The sequence below is a fragment of the Antedon mediterranea genome, chromosome 6, assembly GCF_964355755.1.
Source record: "Antedon mediterranea chromosome 6, ecAntMedi1.1, whole genome shotgun sequence".
Lineage (NCBI taxonomy): Eukaryota > Metazoa > Echinodermata > Crinoidea > Comatulida > Antedonidae > Antedon > Antedon mediterranea.
Window position 1 is genome coordinate 28,532,236 of NC_092675.1, and position 16,033 is coordinate 28,548,268.

Below are 16,033 nucleotides of genomic sequence, written 5' to 3' on the forward strand. Positions count from 1 at the left end.
CGGAGCGGCAAAAATAAATAAATCAATCAATCAATCATCTACTAAGGCCTAGGCCTAGGCCTATAATAGGCAAGTCAATATCTGTCTAAATTAATTTGTGGCAAATATAAATAGGTTACCCACTAGGCCTGGACTATAATAAGGCTATTAGACTTCTTATAATCTATTCTTATTTATTAGATACTGTACTCCTAACCTAGGCTAGTACTAGTAGGTAGCTAGCTATAGGCTGTAATATAGTAGCAGTCCAGTGGGCCTATCCGGTACGCCTGTACACCACTGCACTGGGTAACTAGACTAGCCTAGCTAGGTGTAGCTAGAGAGTTACACTAACCTAGCTAGAGTAGAGGGCCTAGCTAGCACTATGCCTACATGAACAAGTATTTAATAAGTTAAGCCTAGGCTATATCATAATTGATATCTAGGCCCTAGGCCTATATAATTTATAAATAATGTTTTTTTTGTGTGATTTTTTTTAAGTATCCACAGCTATGGAAATTGGCAAAAAAGTAGTGGAAATCATTAATAGTTTAGGTTATAGAGGATCACATGAAATCCAGGCAGAAGATTTTGAATGGATGTGTGAAGACGAGGCAGTTCTGCCATTCCTTGATTGGTTTTGTAGCAATGTTAATCCATCGTTAATAATTACTTCAAAAGAAATGACAGAGTAAGTGCCTAAAGAAAATAATTATGTATCTGAATCATGACCGTGTATAACCCTTAGATATAACATATTTATGCTTGATAATAAACCACAAAATGTTAGAACTCACAGCATTAGAATAGATTAAAGATAAAATGTATTTTCCCCCAGGATATCCATGAATAATGAAGATAAATAATTCAAACAAACATTGTGAATACCTAGGCTATTTCGTAGCCTATATATAAAAAGACAAAATAAACAGAAACTATAAATTACCTATCTTACCATAATACAAATTATTTTTTTTTTTAAATAACCAAGATGTTATTTTGCAGTGAAAGTTAAAAAGTTATAGCACCATTACAATTCACCTCTGAAAATGTATTTCAGATTCTCTGCTCTGAAGGCAGCAGGAGGGATTCTTGAAGGAGCACAGCTAGAGCAAGCATTGCAAAGCTCCACCAACATTGAAGAGGATGATCTGACAGAGGACCAACTTAAGTAAGTACAAAATAGGTGGTTTGAGGAAAAGAAGGTGGGTAAGGGGAGGAGTTAGAAAAAAGAGAAGGGGAGGAGTTAGAAAAAGGATAGGGGGAGGAGTTAGAAAAAAGGATAGCGGGAGGGGTTAGAAAAGGATGAGGGGAGGAGTTAGAAAAGGGTGAGGGGGAGGAGTTAGAAAAGGGTGAGGGGAAGGAGTTAGAAAAGGGTGAGGGGAAGGAGTTAGAAAAGGGTGAGGGGGAGGAGTTGGAAAAAAAAGAGGGGAGGAGTTAGAAAAAGGAGAGTAGGGAGTTAGAAAAGGAGAAGGGGGAGGAGTTAGAAAAGGAGAAGTGGGGGAATAGTTAGAAAAAGGAGAGTTAGTCACGCCTATTCATCCTGGGTTTGTAATATTGTTCAATAAATGGAAAAGAAAATTAACATTGAAATTCTACCTATCCTAAGCTCTGTGTGTGATAAAAGACATGATAACGAAGTATAAAGAAAAATTGACAAATTTATCTTTAATTTATTTGTAGGAAAGAAATTGCTGAACTACAAGGTGACATTAAATCTACTAAAAAAAGGAAAGAGATTCTTATACAACAGCGAAACAGACTGAGGTTTGTTTGTTTTTTAAAAGGAACTTCCTGTGGTTAATAGATATACAGTATTGTCCCCACCAAAGATTGTATCAAGCAACAAAAATAACATTTTTAACCGTTATTTAAAGAAAATTTCTTTTTATTTATGTTGTCTTTTTATAAGTGAAAAAATTTAATTACATTTTTTTTATAAACAAAATTAAATAATTTTTTTTGTCTTTATTGTTATTTGTATAATATTCGTAGCATACATCACACTGAAAGACAGCATAAGATCACAAAACTGGGTGCGATTGAGGCAAATGCAAAGAAAAGTTACAAAAGAAGTATAGAACAGATCCATTCTGATAACAATAAGGTAAAATATTAATCATCATATTTTGATTATTTCTCTTGCAGTGTATTGTAACTTCTTAAAGTGTAGGCACTTCTTCTAATTTTTATGTTACATGATTACCAACCATAATTGTTAAACACCATTGTACAATTGTTTAATGCAAGGTTTCTCACCAGCAACCCCCACCAGAGGCACATAGGAGGGTCCTACTGCTTGTCCTGTTTTTTACTATAAACTTTCTCCTACTCAAAACCTTAAATGGATGGAGTAAGAGCAGTTTTCTGTTTGGGCTCATGCCTATTACTTGCTCCTGGCAAGATGAATTGTAAAATGTACTTTATGAACTTTTGCCGAATAAATATTATTATTATTATTATTAAAAAGCTATGCATGGTAGAAAACTGCTGAGAACTCCTGGTTTAATGCCATACAAATAATAAAACAAAACAATAATATATTGATAGATGAACACTGCGCTGAAGAATCTTAGCAAAGCATTTAATGATGTAAGCATGGAATATTCCTGTGATGGTGATGCCAACGACGCAATGTTCTTGTCGCATCTTTCATTGCAAGATTATTGTCGAGCAGAGGAACATTTTACTCAAGACTTGACCAAGTACACAAAGAAACAATTCTTTGAGGTAATTCGGTAATTTCCTGATTCATAGTATGTTTGAAGTAAAATTTCTTTAGCCATTTAGATGTATTAAACACAATATACATTACATGTACACTTTTAATGTCACATCCTTTTCTTTGCTTGTTGTAACAGTCATTCCAGGATTTTGAAGTATGGTGGGCCATAAAATTAAACTAATTTAAATTTAAACTTAAACCAACCTAATATCCTATATTTTGCTCTTTTTTTTAGAGTTACTAAATGTTTAAATCATATATAGCAATATTTATTTAGCAACATTAAAACAAACTAAAAAAATATAATATTTTGTAGGGAATAACGGGTATAACTGGTCAGGATTCACCAGCATCTTGGTATCAATTACTTGACCTTAGTGACCCATCAACATTGGTCTTGAAAGGGGAGAAAGAACATATTACAGCAAGTAACTGCAAAGAAGTAGCAAGATTACAGGCACTGTGAGTTCCATATCGTTTGTCATTAGGGAGGTTTCACAATCCTATGAAAACGGATACGACGTCACACAGCTGAGCCTCATTTAATATTCATAAAGCGTATTTGTGTGGACGAATATCACAAGTCATATTCCTAACTACAAAACGAGTACAGTCTTTGATCTATTTTGCATATTTTGCATGCATGATTATAATATAATTATAATAGATAATTTATTGAAAGTAATTTACTAAAAATGCCGGGTCAATTCAGTCATTCATTTAGTTTCTTTATTTTGGATAGAACATATATATAAATCATACAAAAAACAAAAAGAGAAACAATTTCACCAGGAAATTCACAATATAAGCAACTTTCACAAAACCAACCTAAAATATCCTAAAATACCAATTTGCACCAACACTGTGACGCTGTAGCTTGACTCAATTTTGAAGTTTTTAAAGTCCTCACTCGCTTTGATGTTTCGCTAGGCCAGCCAAGCAACACGTACCTGCGCTTTGTTAAAATTTAACAGTCATATTTTGGAAGGTGCCGTCAATTTTTCGTCAAAAACGAATACATGTGTGATGTTTTCGTTACCGTATCCCTTGACCCTCCTCTGCACCCCACTTGTGTTATTTATTTTTATGCAATGTTTTGCTGAAAAGAATAAAAAAATAAAATGTATTTCAAATTAGTTATCCAACAAGTCAGATGCAGTATGTGAAAGCACTAGTTGAAAAGAGACGACTGCAAGCAGCCTGTGAGAGGGCGCACCAGTTAATCAATTCAATGGACACACGGACATTCCCAACAAACGCATCTGAACTTAGGTAAGCAGAAGAAAAGCTCAGTCTACACTAGCAAACAAAATGTGATGTACCCTTATATGGACATGATGATGTCCTATCACTACCATATTTGGGCACATCACTCTGATATTTGGAAACATCCCTCCTTATCGTATTGTTGGTAACTTTGTTTCTTTTATATGACCCACAGTCAACGTGTACATGATGTTGAGAAGAGTCTTGCGCAAGCTAGTCGGCAAGCATGTACGTTAGCAGATACGCTTCCAGAGCTCATTGAGAAGAACGCTGCCTTACAGCAGACTGAGATTTTGTTTGGTGATTACAATCTAAAAATTGCTAGACAAGAATACTTCACCTCGAAACAGGATGAGGTAATTTGAATTTATAATTTAAATCTTGAAGATGTCAATGGAAATAAACTACTGGGGTCTGCTTTTATCACTATGCCTAAAAAAAGCTCAATTTAAACTGATTCAAAACTAAGCCTTGACTAAACTCATTCATGCCAATACAGTATCAAATCTGTTGATGCTTCTATTTTATTTTGCAGAGCATCTCAAACTGTTTATTATTTATTTTGAACTTGCATTGCATATGAGTGAGTGAGTGGCCGAGCAGTTAAGACAGTGGAACCGTAATTACGTAGCCATAACATCGGCAGGGGTTCGAGGCTCACTCACTCCATGGTTCTGGTGGTAGAACGAGTCTTCTCGGATAAGGACTATAAACCGTAGGTCCAGTGTACACAACTAGCTCATGTGCACTTTAAAGAACCTAGTACATCTTTCGAGACGAGTAGAGGGTTACCCCGGTGTATTAGTACATCACAGCCACTGATCACCAACTGGGCTCTCTGGGAGACCAGTCTTTGACTAAAGAGGTTACCCAGTATAAATATATATTTCAATCAATCAATCAATCAATCATTTTTCAGGTTATAAAACAACTGACAGTTCAGAGGGCACGACATGAGTTTCTAAGCATGGCGTTTGAAACAGAGGCTGCATTTTTAAGAGAAACACACAGGCTTCTTACAGCTTCCAGGGACCTCCTTCACACAGACGTAAAAAAACATAAAGATCAAATTGTATTCTTTTACAATGTAGATTTCACTTCATAAATAAATCATTAGCAATAGTGGTATATAACCAAGGCCAGAAAATAAAAACCATCATTGCAGAATTAATAGTATCAAGTAAAGGAAGGAGGGAAAACAAAAAACTCTTTTTATTAAGCCTGTTTAATATTATTTTAATGCACATAGAGACTTTATAGTAGGGCGGCCAATGTGAGCTTTTTCATCATGGGGGGCATTTTCTGTTAATAGCAGGCAACCATGTGGAATATATCCCTTATGGGATGACAAAAAAGATAGGGGTGGATGCCGCTCTCAAATTTCAGGTCAAAGGTCATTTTCAAGGTTATAAGGTCAAATTTGGTAAAATAGAGGTTTAAGCTGTTTTCAACAACATATAAGCTAATTAAAAGAAATGTAACCATTATTGGATCATTATTGACATATTGCTGTAGATGCTGAAGTTCATCAATTTTTCAACTTACAAGTTTAAAGGTCATTTTCAAGGTCATATGGTCAAATAGAGCACATACCTGTTAATTATCGGTATTAATAATTGAAATAAATATAATTTTCATGATAGCCTGGAGCTGATGGTTATAGTGTGGTGTCAAAAAGACCAGAATTGTACTGGGAAGATTTTAAACTTTTTGAGTCACTCCTGGAAGGTGTTCAAGGAATGGAGAGGATGAGTCCTAGAGTATCAAAATAACCGAAATTGGAGGCCTACTGGAATGTCTTAAATTTCATTTAAAAACGGTCACAGAGGGTTTGTGGGTTGGGAGTAATGGGCGGCATGGGCACATGCCAATATTCGAAATTTTTCTGGGATGGAAGGAGGTAACGCTCTGAGGTGGGTATTCCTTCAAGCACTGATATATAATGCCTACTAGCCATCTGGGTAACGGCAAACGATTGAATCACAACCACATATGCATGCTTTCTGTAACAACTTCATCTGGCTCTTTAGTTTACATACACATGTAACAAGTTCCAAACTGACTACTGGGTTAGGGGCTTCCAAACGACCCGATTCATTTAGGCCACATAGGCCTACTGATAGCTCTGCCTGATAGTTGGCTCGTATGTTTAGGTTCTATGATGTCTGTATTCACCATAGGCGAGTTTTTTTAATTTTAAGTGTTTCCCGAAGTAGAAATACAGGTACTTAAATATTTATTGAGTGAAGTGAAATACTTAATATTTAAGGGAAATATAATCACTAGTGTTAATGGTATATGGTCACTGAGTCTAGATGGAGGTAGCACCAAAGAGTAGTCTGTTATTATACAGTTCTGCTCAAGAGTACCATATATTTGGCAATATTAAACTTTAGTGTACACTGTACGTGGAAAGTCTTAATCTTAATCAATTCCATTTACAAGGAGTGGATGCGTTACAAATGATTTCTAGTATGACCTCTTCCCATAACCAGCAAATAATGACGTGCTGCAACCTGTAATAGCATGGAAGCTGGTTAGATTATTCTTAATAGGTTTTCAACCACTTTATTGTTCACTATACCAGACATCGTCCATACTTTTGAAGGCTACTGTTACAAAGTGCATATCATTAATTAACATCAACTTTCATGTATAATTGCAAGCTCTTTGTTATTGACATAAAGAATGTCTAAAAACTTTGTGATATTTGTTCTCCTCCAAACCGATGAGTGTGGCCCAAAACACATACGGAAGTACAGATTAGTACATTGGGACTATCCTTTCAATCGTGTCACTGCTTTTATCCACCCCTTTCCAATGTAATGATCAAATACAACAAAATGATGAAATATCTAGGTAACTTGAATAAATACTTGCATAGTCACCAAATGTTTACAGCCATGTTTACTGCATCCTATAGTGCATGACCATCATGTTTTTACTGTAAGTTTTCTTCTGGAACATCTGTCGGTATTTCAACGCCATCCATCAAGATATGTGAAGTCATATTTGGTTAAAGATATTAAAATTGGGCTATGATCATACTCCAATGGTTGATCAGCAGATTTTCTGTCAGTTTTTATATACTTTATCGAAACTGTTGCCTTATAGAAATCCGCAAAGGTTTAGAGCGATGCTTTCTCAGTGGCTCATGAAGTTCTAAGTTCTACTGTTTTTTTTCTTCCAATAAGTTGTTACTTTAAATATAAGATCTTCCTTATCATCTGTCAGTTCGAAAGAATATTGTGTATTATGTGTGATTCGTGATCAGTCTGACTATGTCATGCAGAACCTATCAATGAATTTAACAGCGTTTCATGTTATACCAATGATTCTATTTTGAATTGATCAATCATCCACTCGGTGTTTAGAATATTGGTTCTGATAGTTTAGATAGGTAAATTTGTTTACCCTTTTAACCTCATTTCTACAACGAATCCAATCGGTTTTTAAATGTGTTGGTAGTTTCAGAAATGACGACTTTGGTTGGCAAACTATTAAAATATATAATTACTAATTGTGAAAAAGTGGATCTCCTATCAGTCCTTTGTGAAGTTTAGGTTTAAAAAGTCTAAGCTGATGTCCTCGTGTATTTCTGCTTAGATTGCATCTCATTTGAAGGAAGTCTTCCTTGGCTACACCCTCGAAATCTTTTGAAAATTTTCAATCAAGTCACCATGAATTCGTCTGTCATACAGGGTTGTTAGGCCAAGAAACTTTAAACAATCTTCATATGAATAAGAATGGATAGCTGGAATTTGATTTGTCGCATGACGTTGTCCTCTTCAAGTGCGTTTATGTCTTTTTGGAGAAATGGATTTCATACCTGGACACAGTACGTAACGTAATGTTTGTAAATAACGTTAAAACCGTCTTTATCCATGTGTATAAAGGACTTCTTAATTACTTAAGGAGTTTTATATTTGTTATCACCGTCAGCCATGATAGCATAGATGCGAAGGCCTCAAGAAGAAGTCCCCAATTACCACTCCTTCCAACCTTGATAAAGTCCAATAGTTAGGGTTTTTGAAAGCAAAGACTCGATACCCAGGTTTCTCTTTCGAGATTTCTTGAAACAACAAACTTCAATAAAAACTTGTTCATATAGGGGGTCTCTGTTTTCGAAATTTTTCTAAAAACAAATTCTAAGTATTATTACATTATTATAGGTAATATTAATAATTTTTCTAAAAACAAATTTCTAAATATTACTGTATTACATTAATTATTATAGGTAATATTAATATTATAGTAAAAGACCAATCTTTTGGCACATATGGCGTTTCATACATATAACACTTGACCTATTTTTTCCGACAAAAATCAAAACGATGACTGGTGGACAACATGAAAAAGACAAATTTACAATGACTGGGAAAAGCCTATTAAAAAACTGTGTGTACTTTACAGAAATATGTGAAAACAACATTTTGAGAAAATGACACTTTTATATTTAATTTCCTATGTTTTTATGTGTAAAATTAAATGTTTATCTCATAATTATTATAATATGAAGCATCAGTTGATCTTCAGATATACCTTTTTGGATAGATCTGATGATGTAGATGATTTTCCGTGAATAAAAAAAAATCCTATATTTTGACCTTGTTTGACCTCTTGACCACATAAACTGACCTTAAAACCCAAAACTGAAGATGGCATCCACCCCTATCGTTTTTGTCACCCCACAAAGGATACATTCAACATGGTTGCCTGCTATTAACAAAAAATGCCCCCCAAACTTATTATAGAGGACTTTTGTGTATTTGGCCTCTCTACTATTAGGAATAAACAGCTGTACATACTGTAGGTATTTTTGATGAGCTAATGCCCTGACAAAGTTAGTTCCATGTCATGTCTTATTAATATTGAACATTATTATTTACTTATACTTAACCAAGTATAGACATTACTTACTGATCCCAGTCTCCAGCCTCCCATACCTAGAGCAACAATCGATTCCAGAGATCTCTTTGTAACCAGAATGCATCAAATTTTAAGTATGAACTTTGTTTTATCAGTATTATACACATTATTACCTTGCAGTTGTAAAAATGATTCTTTTAATTCCTGTACATTATAATATATTAAAGCATTACATAATAAATATAATAAATAATTAGGATTTAAAAAAAAATTAATTCCAGATTATTCGCCGGAAAGTAAAGAACGATCACAAAAGCAACTTTTCTTGACATATGAAAGTCTGATTGAGGGTGCTAAACAACTTGTAAGCAACCTCACTAGTCTTAAAGCTTCACTGTCTTCCACCAACACTGATCAAGATTCAAAATTAACAGAACTGTAAGAATTTTGATTTTATTAGTTAATTTTAGTATAACAAACAAAAAATGAAATTGGGGAGACCAGGGTCAACCTAAGTGAACTTAATCATGTCATGTACTATACACTGGGCCCTCTGGGAGAACAGTCTCTGAAGAGGCTACCCAGTATAAAGAATATTAAAGTACTGTATATAACCAGGAAGTTTAAAATTAATTTTTGACCTCCAAACACAATTTACTTGCTTGTTAAATCATTTGATAAATCAATTTTTTACCATTGCAGTGAACGTAACCTAAAGGTTTGTGAGGATTTGGTATATTCAGGGTCAGCTAATGGTGGTGAGCCCGTACTAAGCCCTCGGCCCATCATTCATGCTATAAACCAACTAGACATGGCCTTAAAAAGTTTAGAGAAAAACATTTTGGATGTCATGACACAGTACAGTAGCAAGAAAAAGGTACATTTATATTATTGAATTCTTTAGCACCTTTTTAAAGAGTCTTACACATGTTCCAACACTGTTCATGTCTGGCGATCTTATATAGCGCTTAATGCACAAAGCTTCTAAGTGCTTCACACTATTAACCCAGTAATGTTTTGAATAAAATTCAGCTAGTAATGAGTGCAGTTGTGTTTTGACCTAATACCAGTAACCCATTTTATACACCTGGTTGGAGAAAGGCAAACATAAGTAAAGTGTCTTGCCTAAGGGTACAAGCAATGCAACGAACTTTGGATTTGTCACAACCTCATGATCAACACACTGCACCACACACCCTTACTAAAGTAATGCTATGTATAAGCTCATAAACATTACGTAAGGATGTGTTGAATCTTTCTAATAACATATGCTTTGTTTTCTACAGTTACTGCATGAGGATCCACTACTAGCCAAGCAAAGAACTCTCTATACAAGCTTCTTCACAGACCAGAGCAAGTTAAGACGAACTGTAGATGATTTAACACATCAGCTACAAGCACAGATGGTTGAATAAAATGACAATTAAAAGGCAGCTTCTTCATAGACCAGGTTGAGATGATAGATGATATAAAAAAATCAATTAAAAGCACAGATGGTTGAAGAAAATAACTTCTTATCAGACCGGGTTGAGATGATAGATTATTTAACATATCAGCTACTAACACAGCTGATGGAATATTAAAGACTAGTTTCAGTTAGCTGAACAACTATTACTGTAGCTTAAAGTAGTGTTCTAAGAAGCACTGAAAAAACGGCGAGACACTAGATAAGCGATTATTATTAAACAAAATGGACTTAAACAGACTACTGAAAACAATACAATTAGGTGATATTCATCTCTCTAATTCAAAATTATTTTCATAGAAATCATTTGTTTTTAAAATTAGAAGAACTTAAATGAACAACAAATGAATATATCATTTGTATATTTTAGAATAAAGATGACAAAAAAATGTGCATCGTGTATTATATTGTACATAATTTATATTGTTTGTAGATTTTTAGAATGATTTTCAAAGACACCAATACCTATCACAGAATAACTGTACAAATAAAATCGTCATACTGTATACATACATTCTCTTGTAGTATTTCTTGTACAATTTTATTGACCAGCTCTCTATATACAGTGGACCCATACTGTACAAAACCAAGGTGTACACTTCCTGACTCCTTTAATGTATTCCGGCACGGTTCTGTTCAGGCTCCGGCAAATCAAAACGAACGTCAATGTTACAGTTTCACGTGGCTACGCACAAAATGAAACATGGACGTTCGTTTTGATTTGCCAGGGGCAGACGGACCGGAACAGATGTGAAAGACCCTTTATTCAGGAAACCACTCAATAACTAAAAGTACTGTTTGATTTTTTGACACCTCTTCATTTTGACAACTCCTTTAGCTACATCTCTAATGGTGTATTCATCAATCAATAATTTTGAAAGATCTTTTTCTTCATAATGGAAACAGAAATTTCCGTTAAAAAAATGTCTTTGTATAATTGTTGTAACAAACCAACTACTAATAATATCTATTAAGCTCTATCTACACTATCAAACTTTATGTGACAACAAAATGTTTAGGCATATATATATATATATATCACTTTTTTGTCAAACTAGTTTGATATAGAGCTTTACACTCATTGATGACAATTTCTACTAAATGTGTGTTTATATACTATTGTTGCTGTCTCACATCTCATCCCTTTGTCTCCTTCAATGTTTGTCCAATTCAATCCTTCTTATGCTTATTGTGGAAATATATTGATGAATTTATTTTGTTTTCAAACAAATGACAAGCGCAATATAATGGCACAAGAATATTATTCGTAAAATTATCTTCAGTTTATTATTAATAATCATAATTCTGTGAACCGTTATCATAAGATATTTGTCTCTTTCTAGATATGTTTATCACACTATCTAGCTGTTTATCTGCTAGAAATTAAAAACATAATTGTAAAATGTCTGAAAAATGATGGTATTTGATTTAAGTTTATTCTTAATGGAATAAAAGCCAGCAAAAGCCCAAAACAGAATATTAGTATACTATCAAACTATGTTTAAAAAAAATGTAATGTGCCCATATATGGACACGATGTCATATCACTACCATATTTAGGCATATCACTACCATCACACTTGTTTTGTCAAACTAGTTTGATAGTGTAGACAGAGTTTTAGATTAATGTTCTAGGTACAGCATGCGTTGGTCCAAGTAGTACAACCCACTCACTTCGTATGGCTACAACCCACTCACCAAGTACGTGTACAACTCACTGTGTATGAGGCCACCACCCTCTCCCCAGGAAAGAGCGAAATTTCACTCTTCCCTGGTCTCACTATGTACTAATCTAGGAATAATATACAACTTGGCAATATTTCATTTAAACAATATAACTTATATAATACAATCGAATATCTTGAAAGAAAATTACCTACAAATAGATTCCAAACATATCCCATGCTTTTAAGTATTAACAGATTCTTTAATATATATGAATACATGAATGGACTAATATAAAAACAAAAACTGAAATAAAACTGACATAAAAAAATTATTGGGAAAAAAAATGATTTAGCTTGTAATATTAAAACATGGAAATAAAAAAGTAAAAACGAAATTATTCTATAAGAATATTATTTTGTAGAATATAATCTAAAAATAGAAAAATTATAATAAAATTCAATATATTAAATAAAAATACTGCAAGTATAAAGGTATGGTATATTTCAATTTATAATACAACTATAATTTGTACATTAACATATATAAAGAATAATGGTCAATTTATTGAAAACGCTTAGAATAATAATATAGTATTCTAGTCAAACACCAGTTGTAACGGAATGATCTGATCAAAACAATTGCACCGGCATTTTTAGACTAAGTACCTACAAACCAAAATAATATGATATATATAATTATACAAAATAATTGCCATACCGTTAGTGACTTCCAATCTAATATAGATAAGTACGCAGAATTTGTATGGTCTATAATATTTCACTGTTTCACAAAAGTTTTCTTCTAACCTAAAATATTTATAGTTGGCATTACAAAATTAAATTTTCATAAAACGACTGTTATTTGTACCATGTATTAACTACTGTACCAGAGTCAGGTACAAGGTTTAATTTTAGGGAGGGATTCAAAGTATAGCATGGGGTGAGCTTCGGGCCTGAAAATCAGCAATGACTATTAATTGTGATTTCCAGGCTTAAACGGTTATAATTCCAGTTAACCAATCAGCTATAATTATTCAAATTTTTAACAGATTTTTGTTAGATTAGGGTCTGTTAGTGTTACACCCACTATGGACCCACCACTGATACTTCTTAATAAACATTCAACCCAGTACTGTCTTTTCTTACCACTTTCATAGCTATAACTTTGCATATCTTAAATATACAGATATATATCAACATACTCATCTATTATAATAAATCATGCCCTAAGTTATTTTAGTAATCTTATACAATTAAACATGTAATTTTTGTAATGTTGGGTAAATTATTTTAATAAACACATCACTGAATAACATAGTGGTGTACAAATTTGTATGATCAATTTGATCATATTTCAAGTTATATTCTCTTATTAAAAACAAAATTTGAAAAACATTATTTTGATATAAAACAATGAGCACAGTTTAAGCACACTTTTCTATATAATATTAATATATGGTAAACATTTGTAAATATGAATGCTTGGTTCGAATCTTATTAAAGTCTATCTTTTTCTTTCTTTTATGAAACAACATGAGGTGATACTGTTTTTATATGTCTACAAACTTAGTTGGAAATTGAGTTGAAAACTGAAGCTAGTTAATTTAAAACGCAATCCTCTAAAGTCATCATTTTCATAAAATCTATATTTACCATATTTGGGGACAGGGTATACTCTAATTGAATTGACACATTCTAGTTATAGTGTACAGAATTCACTACCAATATCTTGCTAAAGCTTCTTGCTATCTCTAAAGCTCTGTTTACACTATCAGTGCTATATTTGAGTCCAAATATGGTAGTGATATTCCCAAATATAGTAGTGGTATGACATCATGTCCATATATGGGCACATCACATATTTTTATCACATCAAGTTTGATAGTGTGGACAGAGCTTTAGGGTTTGTCAACGACACAATCACAGTGGCATTGAATATCATACACACATTCAACACTGACCTTACATAAATATTTGTATATAGATTTCATTTATACTATATACTACAACAAGGTTCTATATTCCCTGCACTTGGGTAGTACAACTATTACTATACTACTATTATATAACACTGTGTAATTAGTAGAGTGCCTTTTGTCCACTCTTTTCAAACTCCGCCCATGCATCATTTAACTCTAAGAATATAAGTTTAGCGATCTCTTCGTTTGGTGTCCCTACTTGCTTGTCAGGATGTGCGGTAAGAACAGCTTTACGGTAAAATTTCTTAACCTACAAAAAAATAAGAATGTATTACTTATTTAATAAAACAATTGTATAAAGCTCTGTCGACACTATGAAACTTTATGTGACAAAAAAAGTGATGGACATGACGATGATGACCAAAAATAAATTTTTAAGAATACCACTAGCACAATGTATTAGCATACAAGATATCTTTCCAATACAAGATTAGTTTGTTTGCCCCGTATCTGTCCGTAAGCAGTTTACTTCCTAAGTTACAGTCTTCAGAGGGCAGCATACTGTAGGGAGGTCATGTGTCCAGACAATCATATGTTTAAATTGCTGGGATATCTGCCTCCCAAATCGTATATAAAAAGGAACCTTTTAACTTACACTTTCAGGAGTGACAAGCTGGTGCATGCCAACAGGCTTCCATCTTGCTTCGCCATCCCATAATACATCATGCATGCTGCAAATAAGTGCTCTCACATTCCTTTCCTTACCAGCAATCCATTCCCTAATCTGAAATATTAAAACAGTACATTTTGTATTAATAATATTTATCCGGCAAGTTAAAAAGTATATGATTTCCCAGGAGCAGTAATAAGTATGAACCAGAGAGGTGTAATAAGCCGAAGGGTAGAGGATGAGGAACCAACAAGATGTGTTCAAAAACATTATTTAATATAAAAAATAATAATCTAATATAATACATTAGGACTACATAAATTACAACACATATTCTTGTCAAAGCACAGTGAAGTTGTATATATTGTTAATTGCAATGGAATGAATAATTTCTTCGCAATCTAGTATTTTTTGTATACGAGGACTATATAGAATGCGTTCGCGTTTATATGCTTAACACGCTGCGTTGCGTATCGTTTTCACGCAGACAGGCTCAATACAGTATATTACTACCTTAACTTGGTCAGGTCCAAGGTCCTCTAACAACGTATCTTTCCTCATTGAGTTGATTGTACGAGGTCCTTCGTTCTTATTGGACGCAGTAAAGCCTTGACCTGAGAGTAAATCACCAAAATCTGCTCTCTTAGCACCAGGTACACCAGCTAAGAAATGAAGTAATATTAATCAAATTATATATTTTTAAAATTTATACATTAAATCAAACGTTTCCATTATTATAATAATGTATTTTTGCATACAGCTTTACCACATTGAAACACCGGTTCTCGTCAAATCACCAAAGTTAAGCAACGTTGGGCCTGGTTAGAGCTTGGGATGGAAAACCATCTGAGAATATCGGGTTCTGTTGGTGCTGCAGTCCCATTAGGCATTTGAAATCAGAATTGCTGACTCTTTGCCCTTGCATCTAGTATGCGCCTCAGGCGTATTGGCTCAAGGCTTTTCCTCTGATCAAGGTGGGTACTGGATGAAAGAAGCCCTTGATCAATGATAGGACCAACCAAGGTGCTTTAAACTAATTGCCATAGATATAGCTAGATATTTGTATAAAAAACACCAATGATAGACACTTCTTAAGTTAACCAATTTGGTCAAACTATTCCTTCATTACCTGCTGGGAAGTTACCCCTTGGTCCTCTTTCATCTCTACTTCCAAACACACTGGCACCAGCATACCCACTCGCAAAGTAATTCGGTGATGTTTTAGATTGTGGTTGCTGAGTGGCTGGTTGAGTTTTCTTTGGTGAAGGTCGACTATATGATGGTTGAGGGTGGGCTTGATGTACCGGAGAAGACTTGGCTTGCCATGTTCCAAATGACTGGCTTTTGTTGCTACCTGCATTAGGAAGATTGCTACCAATGCTTCCTAAAGGTTAAAACAAATGTAAAAGAATATCACTAGCAAAATGTATTAGTGCTGTATGTAACAAACATACATTTGTTAATGCTTTAAAG

The 16,033-nt window shown here is 33.8% G+C and overlaps 2 protein-coding genes and 1 non-coding gene across 4 annotated transcripts in view; 1 reads left to right on the top strand and 2 right to left on the bottom strand.

Moving 5' to 3' along the window:
* LOC140052629 (HAUS augmin-like complex subunit 3) lies at positions 1–10,804 on the top strand. The gene is made up of 14 exons (XM_072098290.1): positions 1–69; positions 481–670; positions 1,040–1,150; positions 1,663–1,746; positions 1,975–2,086; positions 2,530–2,709; positions 3,021–3,166; positions 3,842–3,976; positions 4,146–4,326; positions 4,890–5,042; positions 8,880–8,973; positions 9,121–9,277; positions 9,542–9,716; positions 10,126–10,804. The coding sequence occupies exons 2-14, from the start codon at positions 492–494 to the stop codon at positions 10,252–10,254; spliced, it is 1,836 nt and encodes a 611-aa protein (XP_071954391.1). The 5' UTR covers positions 1–69; positions 481–491; the 3' UTR covers positions 10,255–10,804.
* LOC140052628 (cyclin-G-associated kinase-like) overlaps positions 10,707–16,033 on the bottom strand; it is a 21,149-nt gene continuing 15,822 nt past the window's right edge. Inside the window, exons 19-22 of one of the 2 annotated variants that reach the window (XM_072098288.1) lie at positions 15,690–15,944; positions 15,074–15,222; positions 14,546–14,674; positions 10,707–14,200 (exon numbers count right to left, since the gene is read on the bottom strand). In XM_072098288.1, coding sequence (XP_071954389.1) covers positions 14,051–14,200; positions 14,546–14,674; positions 15,074–15,222; positions 15,690–15,944 — 683 coding nt within the window. In that variant the 3' untranslated portion in view covers positions 10,707–14,050. The remainder of the gene's footprint in view (positions 14,201–14,545; positions 14,675–15,073; positions 15,223–15,689; positions 15,945–16,033) is intronic. The other variant, XM_072098289.1, reaches the window with a different exon arrangement.
* On the bottom strand, positions 14,384–14,513 carry LOC140053119 (small Cajal body-specific RNA 8). The gene has a single exon (XR_011845982.1). It is a non-coding gene; the product is annotated as a small Cajal body-specific RNA 8 (non-coding RNA).